This window comes from Anastrepha obliqua, chromosome 2, assembly GCF_027943255.1.
Source record: "Anastrepha obliqua isolate idAnaObli1 chromosome 2, idAnaObli1_1.0, whole genome shotgun sequence".
Classification (NCBI taxonomy): Eukaryota; Metazoa; Arthropoda; class Insecta; order Diptera; family Tephritidae; genus Anastrepha; species Anastrepha obliqua.
Genome location: NC_072893.1, coordinates 5545559 through 5563581, shown reverse-complemented (window position 1 = coordinate 5563581; position 18023 = coordinate 5545559). Strand labels below are relative to the sequence as shown.

Genomic DNA, 18023 nt, shown 5'->3' with positions numbered 1-18023 from the left:
GGTATTTATCTTTTACATTGTATACATACGTTTTAGAAAACGCACAAAATTTTCTAAAAAAATTAAAAAAAAAGAAAAACAACCAAATGAGATTTGTCTAAATTCTTTATTTATGTAATTCTGTACACATTCGTTTTAACTCTCCCTCCATTTGCGCACATTTTAGAGCAGATACCAGCATGTTTCATAGTGTAATTTGTTTATAATTTTATTTTGCAATCATATTTACATGTAGATGAAAGCATATTGTGAATATATATGAAGGACGACTTTTTTATTATTCACATATTATGTGGTACACTCCCTTGATTTTAGTTATCCTTAATATGCGAAACGTTCATTAATCTTCATTATTAGTTCCTGTAAAATACACATTTCGTAGTCATGCCCACATATTCATCAATGAAATCAGAGATTAGAAAAAAATGGAAATTAACGCAACTATTTTTCTATTCCTTAAGTCATCCTTCCTTCGATGGATGCTGACTCAGCAACACAACACTAGATTTTAAACCGCCATACATAAGCATATATACGAAAAATTGGTTCTGAAACATTTTTATAATTACCAAGCTATGGCATTCAACAATACCAGAAGTTTTGAACGCTGAATTGCGAACATGATAAAATATCTCTTAGTGATATAATTTTCAACTTAAACCAGGAGCCGTACAAAAAACACTTATTTGTAACGGTATTTGTTGCAGTAATACAAATTATTGGATATTAATTAAAGTTTTGAGATGTATGCCTGAAAGTTCCCCTTAATGTTTCACAAGCGCAATGTGAACAAAAATAAAGCCGATGTAATCAATTTGCTTATATGTATGTACATTAATTTATTGTGTAATTGTGAAATTTTAACGTTTTCCGGGTTAAAGTTGATTTTTAACCTATTACAAAACAAACTTCAAATATTTCAATTAGACTACGATTTATAATTTTATGTTAACACACTTCAAGTTGAAACGAATATTTTTCTTATAAAAATAACAAAATATAATATATGTAAATAGGCGTTAAAAGCAATATTTAAAATTTTAATTGCAGGTCGGTAAGCAACCATATCCTTTATTGTAATAACGCCAATTTCCCTGCTGCGCACTTTACATATTATTTTTGATCAAATAAAGATTAACATAAGCACAAGAATTGAGATGTAGTCGCTTTCATTATACTTTGCGAAGATAGTGACTTAACAGACGATATTATCAAAACGGATGTATAAAATCTCGCAAACCGAATTTAACGTATTGCTCCCCGTTCCACGCAAAACGTATTTAGTTCCAACCTCCTTCGCGGATTAGACCCCTCCCCTCCCCTCCCCCTCCCTCCCTCTTCCCCTTTCGTTCTTACTAGTTATACAGTAATAGTACAATAGTTTTACCATTTATGTATGTGTGTTCATTTTACATTTCTTGTTTTTTATGTTGCAAAATTCATTTTTTCTCAATTTTGATGTTCTTTATATTCTATATTTCTTCTTTTACCTATTATATCCTGGTTATTAACTGTTAATCTTTTGTTTTTCTGTTTGTTAATTCTTTTTTTATACAATAGTAGATTTCTTAAAAATACTAAATTGGTTAAATTAACCCTTAGAAATCAATAATAATAGAACCTGTCACGTTTAATTCTGTCATATACTCGCATTTTAAAAGTTGTTATTCTAATGCCCGTAGCAATATAGCTTCGCATCCGTGCTCGCATCATTCATTCGTGCAGCACAGCTCTGGCAGCCGCAGAACTGGGAAATTTTTCAATAGCATCTGTCGCAATAGGAGCCCTATTGGTGTTGGTAATAACAAACGAGTTACACGCCTTCCGATCAATTTTTGTTCGTTCACTTTCCTTTGGCAAGGATTCTACTGACTTACTATACAACGTATTCAGCTTCGAGTTATCTAGCTTGCAACGCATTAAACGATACTGATTGGTCACTTCTGACGGCGACAGCGAGACCAACTGCAACGTACTACCTGACTTTTCCGTTGGAGTTGCTGAAGCGATTGAACTTGCTGCTGATTCAACACTTTTAAAATTCACTTTACGATATTGGTTCGGAGTGAGTAGAGACTGCGTTTTGACGAATAAAGTTTGGGGCTCTCCACATTCCACTTTGCTTAGATTAAACTTCGATTGTACGCGAATGCTCCGCTTCACTGACCGCGTTCCAAATATCTGATCACTCAAACTTCGGTTTTTACACAAATTGTCGGATTTCCCTGTAATCGTACTGCTTGTCCCAGTAACTGATACAATATTGCAGGAATTTTGAGTGGAGTTGCTGTGAGGCATTCGAATGTATTTGTATTTGTTTAGTGTCATTTGGGGTTTTATGGCCCTGGTAATGCCACATTTGGCTCTGTCACCGCCAACCATTTCTACGCTATTTATAAGTGATTTTCTTGATGCTTTATTATTATTGCTTCTGCTGTTAGTGATGCTGCTGTTTCCACTACAATCGGTATAGATTGGTTTTGCTGCGTTACACTCGTCGTTCTGCGCGTTTGCAGAAATGATGCTATTGCTGTTATTGCTGTCTTGGATGTTCCTCTGTCTTGACCATCGTAGTTGTCCCGTCAGTTGTTTTTGTTGTTGGTCCACGCCTTTAGAGGCGTCCGCGGTTGTAAATTGCTCTACCGTGGTGTGAGACGTCTTGTCGGTTGACGGATCTTTCGTCGAGCCTGCATGGCGCCCGGCGCGTTGGGCGCTGAAGGAGTTGGTCTACAGATTTGGGAATAAAAATTATTTGGTTTTGATAAATGCATTTCCAGTCTACAAAAGTAAGTATTCAACTTCTGCTCAAGGAATTCAGCTTCGTGTAAAATTGTGTTTGTCGAACACCATTCAGTATTTATGATACTCTCGTGGATGTCGATTGTGTTTTTATGGACAAAAAATGATCGCTTTTTACTACGAATTATTCAAAATTAATAGTTTGAGAATTAATTAATTAACCAACTTAAGCAGCCCCGCCATGAGGAATATTGTTGTAAACACTATGTGACCCGTTTAGTACACAACACCATCACAACAACGATGGGATTAGTAAAATCTGTAGTTTCCCAATTTATCTTTGAAATGATGTTTGCAACAACTTTCCTTGCGTACGGGCCGTGGCTTGTCATTTTCCGAAGTAAATTTGCAAATATAAAGAAACGAAACATAACAAAGAAATGTCAAATTATTTACACACCGCCAAACCGACAAAAATGTACACAAATGAACGCATGAACAAAACGTCAAGGCATAATTATTTTCAATTAAGTTCAAATGCACGGGACAAAACAAAATTAGTAAAGAGTTAGTGAATGCAAGTGGATGAATGTTATATAGCATGATTGAATATTCTTTGCCGTGCAAACGCTTCCTTTCCTGTAGAGCAGTAGTTAATATTTTTCTATTAATCTCGAATTCAGTACAATCTTTTTTGAAAATATTTTCACTGCTATACTTACGCAAATATATTGCTAGGGGCAGGCGCAGTACCTGCATTAAATTGGAAAGGTGCATTCGGAGTGGCCTGCAAAAGAAGTTAAATCAATTTTTACTCACTCTTTTTTATTTTTCTTTATACACAGCTTCAATATGAAAAAATATTAATTTGGAAAAAATTAAAAATACAGCAAATGTTGTTTGTGAGTAAATAGTGTTCTAATGAAGACTTAATGATCAATAGCTAGGTATGATAGAGGGTCTTTGTATTCAATGGTTTAATAAAGATTTAAATTAATGCACGATTATTTACAAATAGACGTACATTTACATATGTGTATGTATGCCCTACACCGCTCATGAGATTCAAATGTATATGATGGTGCACGAAACGTAAAAAAATTCTAGGTATATTGTAGAGCAACCCCGTTGGTTTAGTTTAACAGGTCTGTAGCCCCGGTTTTGTAAGAAATCGACGAAATTGTCGATCGCAATGACGTCACATCATTTCGATCCAAATTGCTCGATTAGTTGAGAAAGTGTTTCTGTAAGCATTAATCGACAAAATGTGGAACAGTGAGAGAAATGGTATGCCAAGGAATGTGTCAGATGGAACCAACAATTCTTTGTGGCAGCTTTGAGAAAACCAAGCATGAAAACCAAAATGTGTATACAGTAAGTTTAATATGGATAAATAACTATTTTTAAATGAAGAAGAGCTGTCCGGAATGCTACTTTAAGAAACCACTTCTGTGGTTAATTATTGAACACATTTTCGATTTAAAAAATATGAAATTAAATTCATGTGCGTTGCCACTACCTCAAAGCCAATTGAGAATAATCGAGAATATTTCATTTCATTCGGTTACAGAAACCTTTTCAATAGAGTATTCGTACTGAAACGGAATGAAACACGTCAGTTTATTGCCATGGTTGTCGATCAATTCAACTCATTATTTTAAAGAAACGAAACAATTGAGAGTGACGTCAAACAAGCGGACTATAGATAATAATTTTGTTGTTGTTGTTTTAACAGCATAGGTAGCCCTGTCAGTGTAAGTATATCATCGGTCGTCTTCGTCTAGATCATCTAAGGGTAGGCCCAGGAAACATGCTGTTTCGACAGGTTGGGTCCAGAGGGAGAGGGGGGTTAGATGAGTCGGTTTGAGGGGGCATGTGAAGAGGTGGTTAGTGTCGTGCGGGGTACCTTCACATGCCGGACATGTGTTTGGTATGTCGGGGTCGATTCTGGATATGTAGGAGTTTAACCTGCTACAGTATCCAGAACGTAATTGTGCCAATGTTACACGAGTCTCACGGGGAAGCTGGAGCTCTTCATCTGCGATGGGTGGTGGTTGGACTCCGATTACGGCATTCACAGGACGGGAGTTCATGAAGGTGGTGACGGTCTCCCGGTGAATGTCGTTTATTGACTGTCTAAATACTGTCCGGTCCAGTAGGTTTCGGTCAGTTTTGTCCTGGATTTCGTCAGCGTGTCTAGGACGTGTCTCCTGACGTGCCTGGGAGGCGGCTCAGGCTCAAGCAGGTGTCTGCAGGGGTGGAACCTGCGGTAACATCCCAGCAGGAACTGCTTGCTGAGCAGTTTGTTGTGCTCCGCTACTGGGAGCATTTGTGCCTCGTTGTGTAGGTGTTGGATGGGTGACATCAGGAGGCACCCGGTCGCTGTCCGACTGGCGGTATTTTGACAGGTCTGTAGCTTTGTCCACTGCGAATCACTCGTTCCAGGCGACCAGGCGCAGCATAGTTTAGAACCGGCCGGCCAATTGCCTTAAATGTCGAAAGCAACAGTTCTTTGTCTTTGCCCCAAGTGCTGCCGGCCAGCGATTTGAGGACCTTGTTGCGATTTTGGACTTTAGTGGCAGTTGCGGTTGTGTGCGCAGGGACAGCTTGACCTCCTTTGTCCAGGTGGTAAAGAGGGTCGCCGTGGACTTGGTGGGGGAAAGTTGGAGATTCCTCGCAGTGAAAAAGCGAGAAAGGTCGGTGAGGTAGTTGTTTACTTTGGAACACAGGCCATCGATGTCATTGCCCGACGCCAAGATCGTGCAGTCGTCAGCGTATGAGATCAAGGAAACTCCCGCAGGTGGTTGGGGGAACTTCGAGATGTAGAAATTGAACAGCAAGGGAGAAAGGACACCACCCTGCGGTCATTCCCATGGTAGCCGGTTCTACGTACCGGAATGACTCGGGTTTTTCCCGACCAAGGGCTGCCGCCCCAGTATACTAGTCCTGTCTAGTGAAACCCACATCATAAAAAAGATGTAATATAGCCTGGTTCGAATCAGTGCGGTGGCAGATTATATAATATGTCAACATATACATAATGTAACCTGATTTGGGCATCAAAGCAAAATTATTTAGAAAAAATAGCTCTTCTGAAAATTAGAAGTTAACGGTAATGTTTTAATTTACTTGAACAAAAATAATTCTCATTCTCATTAATCTGATATGTTTAGCATAGAAATGTAAAGCATTTGCCACTATGAAATCGGTTAAAAATATATTATGTAACACAAAATTAAGAGTAATAATACAAAGGTATCGTGCAGCATGCCAGTAAAAACTAATAAACAAAAACAGCCAAAGCACAAAATATACAAAATACTATTATACAGATCAATTCAACTTTTGTATTTGATTATTTATTTGCGCTACGGAAACTTTAATGGATTCAAGAAATATGTTAAAAAAAATCCTTGTCCGCAAAAAGCTACTTCAGGATCATATTTCAAACGAAAACTGACTTTATCCTCCCATTAATATAATTATAAAGTATGCATATTTAAGTATCAAAGCAATGGATCGAATGAAACAATCACTGCAGAGCAAAATGCAGCAGAATTATAGAAATAACTTGACTTCGTAAACACGTCAAGAGCTTGAGAAAAATGTCTGATATGCACAAGGGTGCACAAGGAAAACGGTCGAAATTTCGTTAAATATAATATAAAGTTAGAAGATAGGACTAGAAAATAGTAGTGAAATGTCTAAAACCAATCGGATGAAACAAACGCAATTTTATTTTACCGCAGCCAAAGCAATTATGTGAATAGACTTCCAAAAATTTATATCGGAAGCCATGCTAGACCATGTTCAATATATAAACATTTTAATCTGGATGGTTCTTCAAATGCGATTTTACAAAAAATATAAATTCATTTAAAACAAATAAGAAACTGTAAAATTCGACTCACACCCGAGCACATTTTTGTAAAATTTATTTCGGACCGGCTGTTAATTTCTGGAATCAAAAAAACTCATAGACATGAGATTTATAGCTTGTAACATCTCACAGCAGGCAATGACAAACCTCCGAGTGTATTTCTGACATGAAAAAGCTCCTCATAAAAAACCAATTGCCATTCAGGGTCGGATTAAAACTGTAGGTCCTTCCATTTGTGGAACAACATCAAGACGCACGCCAAACAGTTAACAGAAGTGTACGTGCCATTTTTTTTTTTTTTTTTTAACATTGGACGAACGGATATTCAGCCTTGACATATCAAAAGTGGGCATGGTTTTCGAAAATGGACGTGGCATTGACGGTTTTCCGGCTTGCCCATATTTCATTTTATTCACTCATTATTTGTGCAAATTTTCAGTAAATTTTCTTATTTTATAAGTTTGTTTTTTTGTTTTTTTTTCTTTTTCGAATATTACAGTTAAAGTGGGAGTTGGGCGTGGTTATTTGCCAATTTTTCCGATTTTCAACATCAAACCACCTTGGATAAAGAGTAATATGTGTACCAAGTTTCATATGTTTTCATAAATTTATCCACAAAACTTATGTTATTTTAGTTATAATTATTAGCTACCTTTTAACTTTATTATTTCATATTTTTCCCTAGGGTCAGGCAAGACCATATGAGGGAGGTGCGAATTGGTTTATATGTGCACGATGGTGCAAGCAGGTAACAGAATGGTTTCAAATGAATAATATCAAGGTTATGGTTAACCGCCACAGTGACCAGACTTAAATTCTATGGAGAACTTGCAGCGGGAATAAGCACAAGCTATGGGCATTGAAAGGTCGCATAAGAGAATATTCTACTCCACTAAGAATTAAGATCAAGCTAACACAAGACTCTACTGAAATTAATTCGTGACGTTTAGCTAAAGTGTATTTAACAGAAAAAAATTAGATAATAGCTCAATTTCTATACTTTTTTATACATCAAAAACTACATTTACAAAAATTATTATACTAAACGTGTTACAAACCTCTTGCTCTTAAAATTTTGTTTAAGGGAAGTTATTTTGTGATGCATACACTGTATTTAAATATATTTATATGTATACAGCTGGCGTGTACATATTTTATTAGGCCCGATTGAAAGGGACAAAAGGCAGGTGGTTTTTATGAGAAGCTTTTTCTTGGCAGAAATTTGCCATTAAGACCATTGTAAGTCCTATGTAGTACAATTTTAAAGTTTAAGCCATAATTTCTAACCACTCTTTGATTACTGTGTTAGTTTGGTAACAGTGGTTAATTCTTAACAGTTATCTACAAGTTTTGCCTCGTATTTTAGGCTTTTTTTGTATTAAACTAAACTGTGTTGTTATGCTTTGTTCTTGAATTGAAAAGAGTGAAACAGTTGTGAGAAAAATTAATCAAGACAGACCAAGATCATGAAAATGGGAGGCGGTTGTTGTTGTAGCAGTAACTTTGGCCTGTCAGTGTATTGTAATCACTGGACGTCTTCGTCTAGCTCACCTAACGGTGGGCTCAGGAAACTTGCAGTTTGACAGGTATTGTATTGTTGGGTGATAATGATTTACAAGTAAAAGCTCCAGCAGAATTGGACAATGTGGCAAAGGCTGGGTGAATGTTCTCACACCGGACGTTCGCTCGACAGTCGGATCTAAGTTACGGGAATATCCGACCAAAGACTTAACGTCAGCAGTTTTCCCCCAAAAATTTACCGGGAAGGTTTTATGCTGCTGCCACAACAACAACAACAACTCAATAATAAGTAGCATTCGGTCAACAGATAAAACAAGCATCTATGGTGGTATTGCCTGTTACAATGTGTTACAATGCAAAGAACTTAAGTTATGCGCAAGACTACAAATGGATTTTATTAGGGTGCTGGGCAATAACATTTTATGTGTGAATATGTTTCTTCCTGCTAATGCAGTTGATAATGAAGAATTAAAAACTTTGTAATAGTGTATTGTAAACGATTCCGAAATTTCATTTCAAAGCTTTTAAAACTATTTTTAAAAAGTTTCAGTTATGTTGGGTTTATCACAAATAAGCGGTGGAAGCAATATGAACATTAAAAAAGCATGGGAAGTATTTACAAAAATTAAATTGATTTACAAAAATTAAAATCATCTGAACCGTGCTGCTCTGATAAACAAAAAAGCATTCCACAAACATATTTCACATAAAATGTTCGTTTAATTTGGTCAAATGTGTAGATGAACTAGATGGTGTAACTCGAAGTAATTTTGTAGCTTAAACATGGAACATTATATTAATCTAGGTGTGATATACCAAATCTCATTTACTACTTTACCTCCACAGCCCCACCACTAAAATTGAAAACCGGCGCTGATTGTGTTGCTCCAAATTGGAAGGGTTTCGCCGCCTGTTATTCATGCCATAGTTATATTGGAGCCCGAAATATTAAGTTAATATCAACAAAGCACACAACAACCATTCATACAGTTCAATTTGAAGGCATCCGTTATAGCAGATGATAGTTGAAGTACAAATCAATAATAATGCATTATCATGTTGTCATACGCAGATGCGATTATGAATTCAAAGACCACAGTTCAATACGAGAATGCAAGTATTACATTAAAAATTGGATTAGAAAAGAATAAAGAATAATTAAAGTATTTCTACTGGTAATAGGTATATATAAAAAGACTACAAAATGCTAATAAATATATCTACACATACACATCAAGTATATATGTATATAGACATGTTGGTATTGAAATAAAAAACTTAACACCTTTTAGGTATATTACGAGGTACAAATTACTACAAAAAACAAATTACTTAAGAAGAATAGTGTAAATTATATATACTAAGCCTCAAATTACACTTACATCACTGTTCGAACCGGTGAAGTTAAATGTCGGCCCACTTGGTGCGGTAAAATTGAATGCAGATTTAGCAGTAGTGTTCGCTTGCATTCCAAAGTTGAATCCTCCCTACAAAATCAAGTACATGACAATTGTTCCAGAAGGAAATAGGCATAAAATAACTTACAGTCGATTTGATTTGTGAAGTGTTTCCTCCAAAATTGAAAGCTGGTTCGGCCTTCTTTGGTGCCGATGCACCATCGCTACTTGTACTCGATGCCGCTGTGCCGAAGCTACCGAAAGTCGCAGAACTGACGGTTCCAAAGGTCGGTGTGTTGTTGGTAGTGCTACTGCCGAACGACGGTGGTGCACCGAAAGAAGATGTTGCTGCCGACACACTTCCGAATAGATTTTGCGTTGTTTGTGCAGCCGTTGTGGATGTCGAAGCGCTAGCCCCGAACAATGTGGCTGGGTTCACTGCTGCAGCATTAACTGCTACACTACCAAATGTAGCGCTTGGTCCTGAGGTTTTGCTGCTAGCGGCTAAGCTTCCAAACACCGAACCACCAGCATTCATAGCAGGAGAAGCTACAGAAGCGGCTACAGTAGGGGCAGCAGCAGTGGTAAAGGAGCCAAATACAGTTTTCGGAGCTTCATTTGTATTCGATGCTCCAGCGCTGGCAGGGGAGGTACCAAATGCGAATCCACTTTTAGGCCAACTTGTTGCGGGGGCAACTATGTTGCCACTTAGAACTGTGTTGGTCGCTGTTCCCGCTGTAGAGGCAATGGACGACGACGACCCGAAAACAAATGGCGCTGGAGTAGTTGAAACAATGGCGGCTGATTTGCTGCCAGCACTTCCGAAAATCATTGTTGCCGACGCAGTGGGTTTAGACTCGACACTGACAGACGAGCCGAAGATTTGTGTGTTAGTCGTTGGCAGGGCAGCAGTGGATGTTAAAGTCGGTGTAGCTGAGGTAGTAGTTGTTTTGGCCGAAGAAGTGCTTCCACCAAAAGTGCCGAAAACATTGGTGGGCGCAGCTGCTAATGTTGGGATGGTTGAACCAGGCGCAGAGGCAACTGCAGACGGAGCCACTGAAACGGCAGTGGGTGCGATAAAGCTGCCAATAAACGGTTTGGGGTTTGGAGAAGCAGTGGCACTACCTGTGATACTGCTACCGAAACTGAAGCCGCCTGCCGTATTTGTAAAGGCCGAAGCAGATGTGCTACTGCTCGTCGTAGACGAAGACGCTAACGTAGATGCTGTTGCTGCGGTAGTCGACGTGGTAGTACCCCCAAAGCTAAACATGGGCTTAACTGTGGCAGTCGACGTGGCTGTAGATGTCGCTAATGATTGACCTGGCTGGGCAGACGCAGAAGCACCGAAAGAAAATGTGTTTGTTGTTGTCGTAGTAGTGCTTGTCTCTGGACTGACTGACTTAGCTGGTACACCGAATGTAAAACTACTTGCAGATGGTTGCAAATTTGCATTTGTAATGCTATTACCAAATTTAAAGCCTCCAGTTGTAGATTCTCCGAATGACGCATTAGGTTCGGATGATTTTGCCGGAACGTCTTTAGCTGCAAAGTCAGACTTTGTTAAACTGAATTTGACTGCAGGCGCTGCAGTGGTCGTCGTCGTTGCAGTGTCACAGCTGGGTGGTACGCCAAACTTAAAATTTACAGTGGTGTTGGTAGTAACCACATTTTTACCAACAGAAGTGGTACTTGTACTGAGCTTACTTGCACTAGGCGTTGCTTCAGATACTGCTGGATTGGAACTATTTACACTATCTGCGACATCTTTACTCTCGCTGCCTTTGCTAGTAACTTCATTTTTAGGTGAGACAGAAGTCGGTTTTATACCGAAGCTAAAGCCACTACCTCCGGATGGTAATGTAGTTGCCTTGGTTGTGCTGCCAAAAACAAAACCCGTAATGTTTTCTGTATCAGTCTTTTGATTAGGTGCGATTACTGAGGTCGTCCCAACGCCTGAATCTGTTGCCGACGTTCCATTGGCGTTGGTACCGAAACCAAAGGTGAATTTAGATGATGCGGCTGAGCCAAACATGAACTTTGGCCCATTGGCAGGAACGTCAGGCGTTGTGGTGCCAGGTTTTGCTTGTTCACAACAATTGCATTTGTTGCGAGCTGCATCGTTCCGTGTCATACATGCATCGCATTCCCACTTGGCAGACATTTGAGCAGCAGCCAATGATTTGAAACCAATATCTGAAGATGCATTTGACTGAGCCGAACACGGGTAAGCAACATTATCGAAACCAAATGTATGTGTGTTTTTTGTATTGGCTTTGGGGCAAGTGCTACTACTATCACTCCCTGGATTTTTCGTCTGACACGCAACACATTCGGTGCAATCGCTTTTGTTATTGATAAGGCAAGTAGGGCAGTCCCAGGTGTTTGCTTTTTTCTTAAAAGAGTCACCGAATGAGTTAGACTGCCAAGTTCTTGCTCCCAATACCGAAGGAGTGGCGGCACCTTTACGTGATGTCTCGCAAGCGACACATCTATCGGCTTGCTGCTTATTGCGTATCAAACAACTGTCACATTCCCACTCATCGGAGGATTTTTTAAACTGAGCACCAAATTGTGAAGAAGTGGTGGCTAGAAGTGTTGTTGAAGGGGATTTTTCAGTCGGTGGTATAGATGATGATTTTATGCGTGGCGTTTCGCAAGCAACACATTTGTCGGCATCACTAGCATTATAAATTAAACATGTTTCGCATTCCCACTTGTTGCTTGTACTCTTTTTGAACTTATCGCCAAATCCACTTTTTATCTCAGTACTTTCCGAATTCGTTGCATTCTCTTTTGGAGTAGCAGGTAATGCGAAGGGTTTCTTCAGGGCATCCAGCACACTACCGCTTTTTAGTTGGGGCGTTACAGTGCCATCACTTTGTACTTTTCGGTTTGTAGATGATTCACTTGTTCCAACAGCTCCAAAGCATACCGAAGTTGGTGGACTAAATTTGTAATTCTTGCTAGGTGCACTGATATTTTGACCAGGTGAAGCATTATCTTCAACGTATTCAAAAGTCAATGGTGCAGAAAATTTGAAACTGAAATTTGCAGAGACTGATTTTTTATCACTCCCGTTAGAGTTAAAATCCTCTGTATCTTTGGATCGTTCAGTGATGGCGATTTTCTTACTATCGGTAATCAAATTGCTTGCAGTTTTATTAGCGAAAACGTTTTTGTTGTTACTGCTGCCGATGGTCTGGAGTTCCACAACTGCAGATTTTGAATTGGGCAAGATATCGAGTTTGGGGAAGTCAGGTTTAATAGTCCCAGCTGGCGCTACAATTGGAGGTTTAGGTAGAGCTATGTCGAATTTTGGCACAGATTGCATGAGTGGAAATGCAATATTAGGCAAATTGACTGGTGGCGGTGATTCATCAATCTCCAGATTGTTAACATTCTTCGAAGCGGTTATTCGAGCAGAAGTTCTGCCCTTGCTCTTTATTTTATTTGTATGTGGCTGTTGTTGTTGTCGAGTTTGTGAATCTTCCTTATCGATTACATTGTTTTCGTTTATTATGGGTAGCACATATTCACTGCCTCCAATAATTGGCCGCGTGGTACTACCACTGTTTTGCATTGTTATTTGCCGGGAACGTTCTGTGGTGCTTTGCATCTTTTTCATTTGTAGTAGCTGCGTCATAGATGGTACTTGCAATTCTCTTACAGGTGGTGGTAATGTCGAGTTCCTGATTGTGGGTTGTAAGGTTACGGCCGGACGGGCGTAAGGTGTGCGTACCTGCGAAAGACGTATCATGCGCGATGCTTGTAGATCCGTTTCATTTAAACGTGATTTGGCCTGTGGAAGAAGTTGAGGATTTGCCTTAACGCTTGTGTTAGCCATTTTCTTAGCTTCGCTTAAAGGCGTAGCAAAGCCGTTTATTAAATCGAGTATTCGCTTGGCAGTACTAGAAATAGCAGAGGTATTTTCTGTGCCATTGCTACCTACACCACCAGGTGCATTAGTTCCCCCGATATTTGCTGTGATCGAGTTATTTGATGAGGAAAGTGTCGACAAGCTCGATGTTGGACGTATAATTGTTGGTGCAAGGTTACAAATTTTGCTCGCTCCGGAACCTGCACTAAATTTTTTGTATGCTGCTGCACCACCATATGTGGTTTTCCCCTTGTAGAAAGGAGAGAATGTATTTAGCAATCGACTATCGCTCAATGCCGATGTACTGCCATAGATGGAAGCGTTAAATTGACGCCTGTTAAGAGACGTCAAAGACAGGGTTGAGTTATTAAGAGCATTTGCCGATTCTGCAATATTCGCTCCACCAGAAAAAAGTGATTTACGTCCTTCTAAATGCGAATAAAAATTTATGCCATTTCCAAAAGATGAAGTTCGGCTTTTATTGCCATTATGACAATTTAAATGTGACATATTAAATAGACCAGTTTTACGTTGGGTAAGATTATTGGGTAAATCCATGCAGCCATCACTGCTATCGGAAGCGGAATCGGCATCTACATTGATGACCTCAGGTTCATCTGTGCCGTTTAATTTTTGTTTCTTACTTCCGACAAATGGCAAAGTGCTTCCATTCACCTTACGGCGTGATTTTGCATCTGACTGAACTTCAGCTTGTTTGTCTTGGCGTCTGAATTCATCCCCTTCTTCTTTTCCAAACGCTTCTTCAATTATGGTTGTCGATGTATTTATTGTCGGCGATACTGCGTTCTGATTATTGGTATTTCTTATACCGCTCAGCGTTTGCCTTTTAAAACTTGGAAAACTCATTGACACAGATCGTTCCTTAGCGGCCTGAGATGTCGAGGGTAGATGCAATGTTCGCCTTGAGCTAAAAATATACAACGAACTTTTTTATATAAAAGTATGACGTATAAAATTATAAAATAACAAAGTTTCATAAGAGCGTGTAAAAAACTAAATTAATATTCCCAGGCAGTAAAAAATGGGAATGTTTTGGAGTTTATTTTGGATTCCAATTAATCTCAAATAAACAAATTTATAAATCTCGTCTTAATTTTTCGAAAATGTTTACGTAGAAATTAGTTTTTCACCAATATTACATTTATTATTTTTAATACATGGCAATTTTATTGGAGCATAAGATTTGAATCAATTGTTCAAACTAGTCACTGAAATGTTGATATAAAAATTTCGATTTCTTGAACAATGAAATTTCATTTGAGTTAGAAAATATCCCGACTTAATGTTAATTACCTTATTGCAGTGACGCTTTCCAATTGTTGTTCGTTAGTGTTTAGTCTATTCGCAAATTTTTCTTGTGAATTTACATCTGTGTCAGGGGCTGGAAGGAAGGCATAGGTTGCTGGTTGTTCCATTTTCTTTTGATTATATACATTCGTTTCAATGAAGTAGCTTAATGAGGGCGAAGTTGAAGGTTTGGATAACGTCTCTTCTACTAAAGGGTAGGAATGACTGTTGATGTTTCGACGACAAACTCCAACCGCGGGAGTAGAAGCTATTAAAGGCTGATGATGAGTACTTGTTGCCTATAATATTTGTGAAAATAAGAAATTATTACAGAAATAGTGCTAAAACGATTTGTCTTACATCAAAACTGATCCGAGAACGTTTGCTGGGTGGTTGATTAACAGAGCTCGAAGACTTGGTCGTACGATGAGCCCTTTGCGTTGACACTACTGGCTCGTTTGGTGAATCGTCGTCACTGTTGTTATCACTATCATCTTCATCTGAGTCTTTATTTGCGTTATCGCTACGACTCACTAAGTTTTCTTTATACTCGCTACGTGAAAGAACTCCGTCCTCATTAGTGTCACCATCATCAACATATTCTTCATCGTCTTCAATCTCTAAGCGACGACGGCGGCGTGCTGTGCCTACACTAAAGCTTCCATTTAAAGAATCATTGTTTCGCGTTGAAGGTGAGAACCATTTTGAGAAACTGGTAGGAATTATGCTAGACACTCGCGATTTTACTTTTCCTATAATAGACTGAAAGGCCAATGCAAACATTTGTGAGTTTTAATAGAATCTAAAATGTTTCAAATTTTATGTTTGAAAGAAAATTCTACAGTAATAAGTCAAATGCAATTTATAGACGGATAACATTTGGCCAAATTTATCTATGACGTAAAATTATAACTAAAAATATTCTAGAGGTATTAGTTTTATAATCGTCAATAGTGTACTGTACTTACATTGTTTGCTGAGCCCGCCAGATCTTCTAAGGTGTCATCGTCATCGTTGCTGCTGTCAGTTTTCATAGTCTTTTGTACTATATCGCTCCTTCGCGCTGCGTTGCGACTGGCTTCGTACTCTGCTGACATAGCTAGGACACTTACGACAGCGGGGGACCACTATTTTTGATTAAAAAATATACTTGCAGAAGCCACGATTCCAACGTATTAACTTACACATGCATTCAATTCGATTCACACAACCACACACACGTCTCGAAGTTGACAAATTTTCTCCGCCTTATTGCATGGATCACCACTAAGATCAATTTTTTGGATTGGATTTTATTTTCCCGCTCACTTTTTCGTAACAAACAAAGGTCCCCAATTTTCAGAAAGAAAATTTTATTAAAGTCGCTAATAAGCATCTAAAAGCAAGGCTTTCATGGCCTCGAGTCGTCACCGCCGACTGCGCTGCTCTTGCGGCACGTTACTTCCACTTATTCCTCAACTAGCAGCAACTTTTTTCTCCCTCGCTCACAATTGCAATTTATAAAACTTCAACTATTGTTCTCTTTCCCTCAAGCACATTCAAACTTCCTTCTGCCTTTTCAACGTTTTAGCAGACCTGTCTTCGACTTTTGCCACTTCTTCAAGTCAATCACTGCGAAATTTGCTTTTACTTTTGTTCATAATTTTCCCCAATTACACATTCAACAAATCATTCACTAATTGGTAAAGTTATCTTATAAATTTTACATTAAGTTTTAACCCAGAACAATCACTGAAAAATATATTTTTTACACTTTTCGCAGAACCACGATGAAAGAAACAACGATGTGAAGAAACGCGTGAGTACGAACGAGAATAAACGAACAAGCAACGAGCTTTCATAGCTCAAGTCGTTTAAATAAAACGAATCGGCAAGTTATTTAACGAAAACAAATGGCGGTACCGATACAGAGTTGCAGTAAAACGCTAAAATAAAAATAATATGAATCGGACACATCTATTTGTTGACATGATTATATGAAAGAAGGAAATTAATTTAAAGCCCTTGCCTTGGGTGTACACATTAAAATGCTCTGCAAATAGTTGAAAATACGTTCTAGCCAATAACCATGTTAGTTTATTTTGCACTAAAAAACGAGACCTAAAAGTTTAAACTTCGTTTAGCTGAAAAGTATATTCAACTTGCACTGAAAAACTGATCCTCCTGTCCTCTACTCTCCACAATATCTCTTTCAGGTCCAATTTTTTTTTTTAAATCTAAGACGGTATTGGATCGGAGAACGTAAACAAGATGAGGAGGTACACAAATGTGAAACGAAAGAAAGCAAATTTGAAAGGATTGAACTATACAATTTAGTAGTGATCCACATTCAATTCAATATACGGTATTTCTCGGTATTTCTCGCTTTTAATCACCCCAGTTAAGAGCGGCGGATGATACAGTCAGATATTTTCAGTTCTTTCGCCATTTGATTGGCGTTTCATCAGGGATTTGGCTAAAGTCGCTTCTTTGCTTTTTGAATCATTTCACGTCACATTGCAGTCTTTTGATAACCACCTCCAACACGTTTCGCGATGCTATCAGTATCATTGTAATGAGTAATGGTGCGATAAACAAAACCTATATTTACTATAAGGTGCTCGAACTCACGAACAATCGCTGGTTGTGATTTTCCAGCCAAATATAATGCAATCATACTATTACGTTTGAAATCCATTACTGATTTTCTTTTTTCGCGTTTTTGATGAGAAATACTTACGCGCGCTTGTAAACAATACTCTGGACTGTCATTTAGCCAACTACGAGGGGTCTGAAATTGGTTATATAGTACTTCGAGTGCCGGACCCCGTATGTAAAAAAGTATGGTAATAATCTAGGATTATTGCATAATCTTAGATTTCGGGAGAGAAATTTTGTATGGGTAATCTCGCTTTTTAATTACGGATTGGGAGTTAAGCACGAAAAAGTAGATAATCTACTTACATATATGTGAACGTATTATTAGACTATTGTACATATACTGCTGGTCTTTTCTTGTAGAATACAATGTCGTTCATCGCCCATTGCATTGCTCAGGGTGTGCCCGTGGGGTCTTCTAGGAGGTAGAGAGTAGTATTAACAACCTAACAACCCCAGCAACAACAATTTAAAAGTTAGCATGAATGATATAATACAAGTTGCACCTTTCGAATTCGCCGTGACGTCAACGCAGCGAATATGCAAACAAAAGGAAGAGAAATTACTTGTTTGTGAAGAGGAAGATTAAGCGAAAGAATATGAATATATGGGGTAAGCGATTGGGTTTCATTTAAGTTAAAAACGAAAAGATAACTATTTTGAT

At 38.4% G+C, this 18023-nt stretch overlaps 1 protein-coding gene across 4 annotated transcripts; it reads right to left on the bottom strand.

Annotated features, from left to right (window-relative positions):
* Nucleotides 1-87: 87 nt before the first annotated feature.
* LOC129239437 (nuclear pore complex protein Nup153) lies at nt 88-16564 on the bottom strand. Of its 4 annotated transcripts, XM_054874916.1 has the most exons (9): nt 16429-16564; nt 15691-15849; nt 15083-15484; nt 14729-15021; nt 9686-14342; nt 9523-9627; nt 8979-9050; nt 3462-3526; nt 2514-2727 (listed from the first exon to the last, which is right to left on the bottom strand). In XM_054874916.1, exons 1-9 carry the CDS (start codon nt 16561-16563, stop codon nt 2640-2642), a joined length of 5976 nt encoding a protein of 1991 aa, XP_054730891.1. In that variant the 5' UTR covers nt 16564; the 3' UTR covers nt 2514-2639. The 4 variants fall into 4 exon arrangements, with proteins under 4 accessions (XP_054730890.1, XP_054730888.1, XP_054730891.1 ...); XM_054874917.1 differs by lacking the exon at nt 8979-9050 and having other exon boundaries at nt 16429-16558; XM_054874915.1 differs by lacking the exons at nt 3462-3526; nt 8979-9050 and having other exon boundaries at nt 88-2727; nt 15907-16547.
* Nucleotides 16565-18023: the final 1459 nt, after the last annotated feature.

What these genes read in the sequence shown, in the direction of transcription:
- LOC129239437 (XM_054874915.1), bottom strand. Translation starts at nt 15,819, where the DNA reads ATGTCAGCAGAGTACGAAGCCAGTCGCAACGCAGCGCGAAGGAGCGAT. An exon ending in GTTCTCGGATCAGTTTTGAT is followed by an intron (nt 15,022 to 15,082) that starts GTAAGACAAATC and finishes CAAATATTATAG; the next exon opens with GCAACAAGTACTCATCATCA. An exon ending in GAAAGCGTCACTGCAATAAG is followed by an intron (nt 14,343 to 14,728) that starts GTAATTAACATT and finishes GTATATTTTTAG; the next exon opens with CTCAAGGCGAACATTGCATC.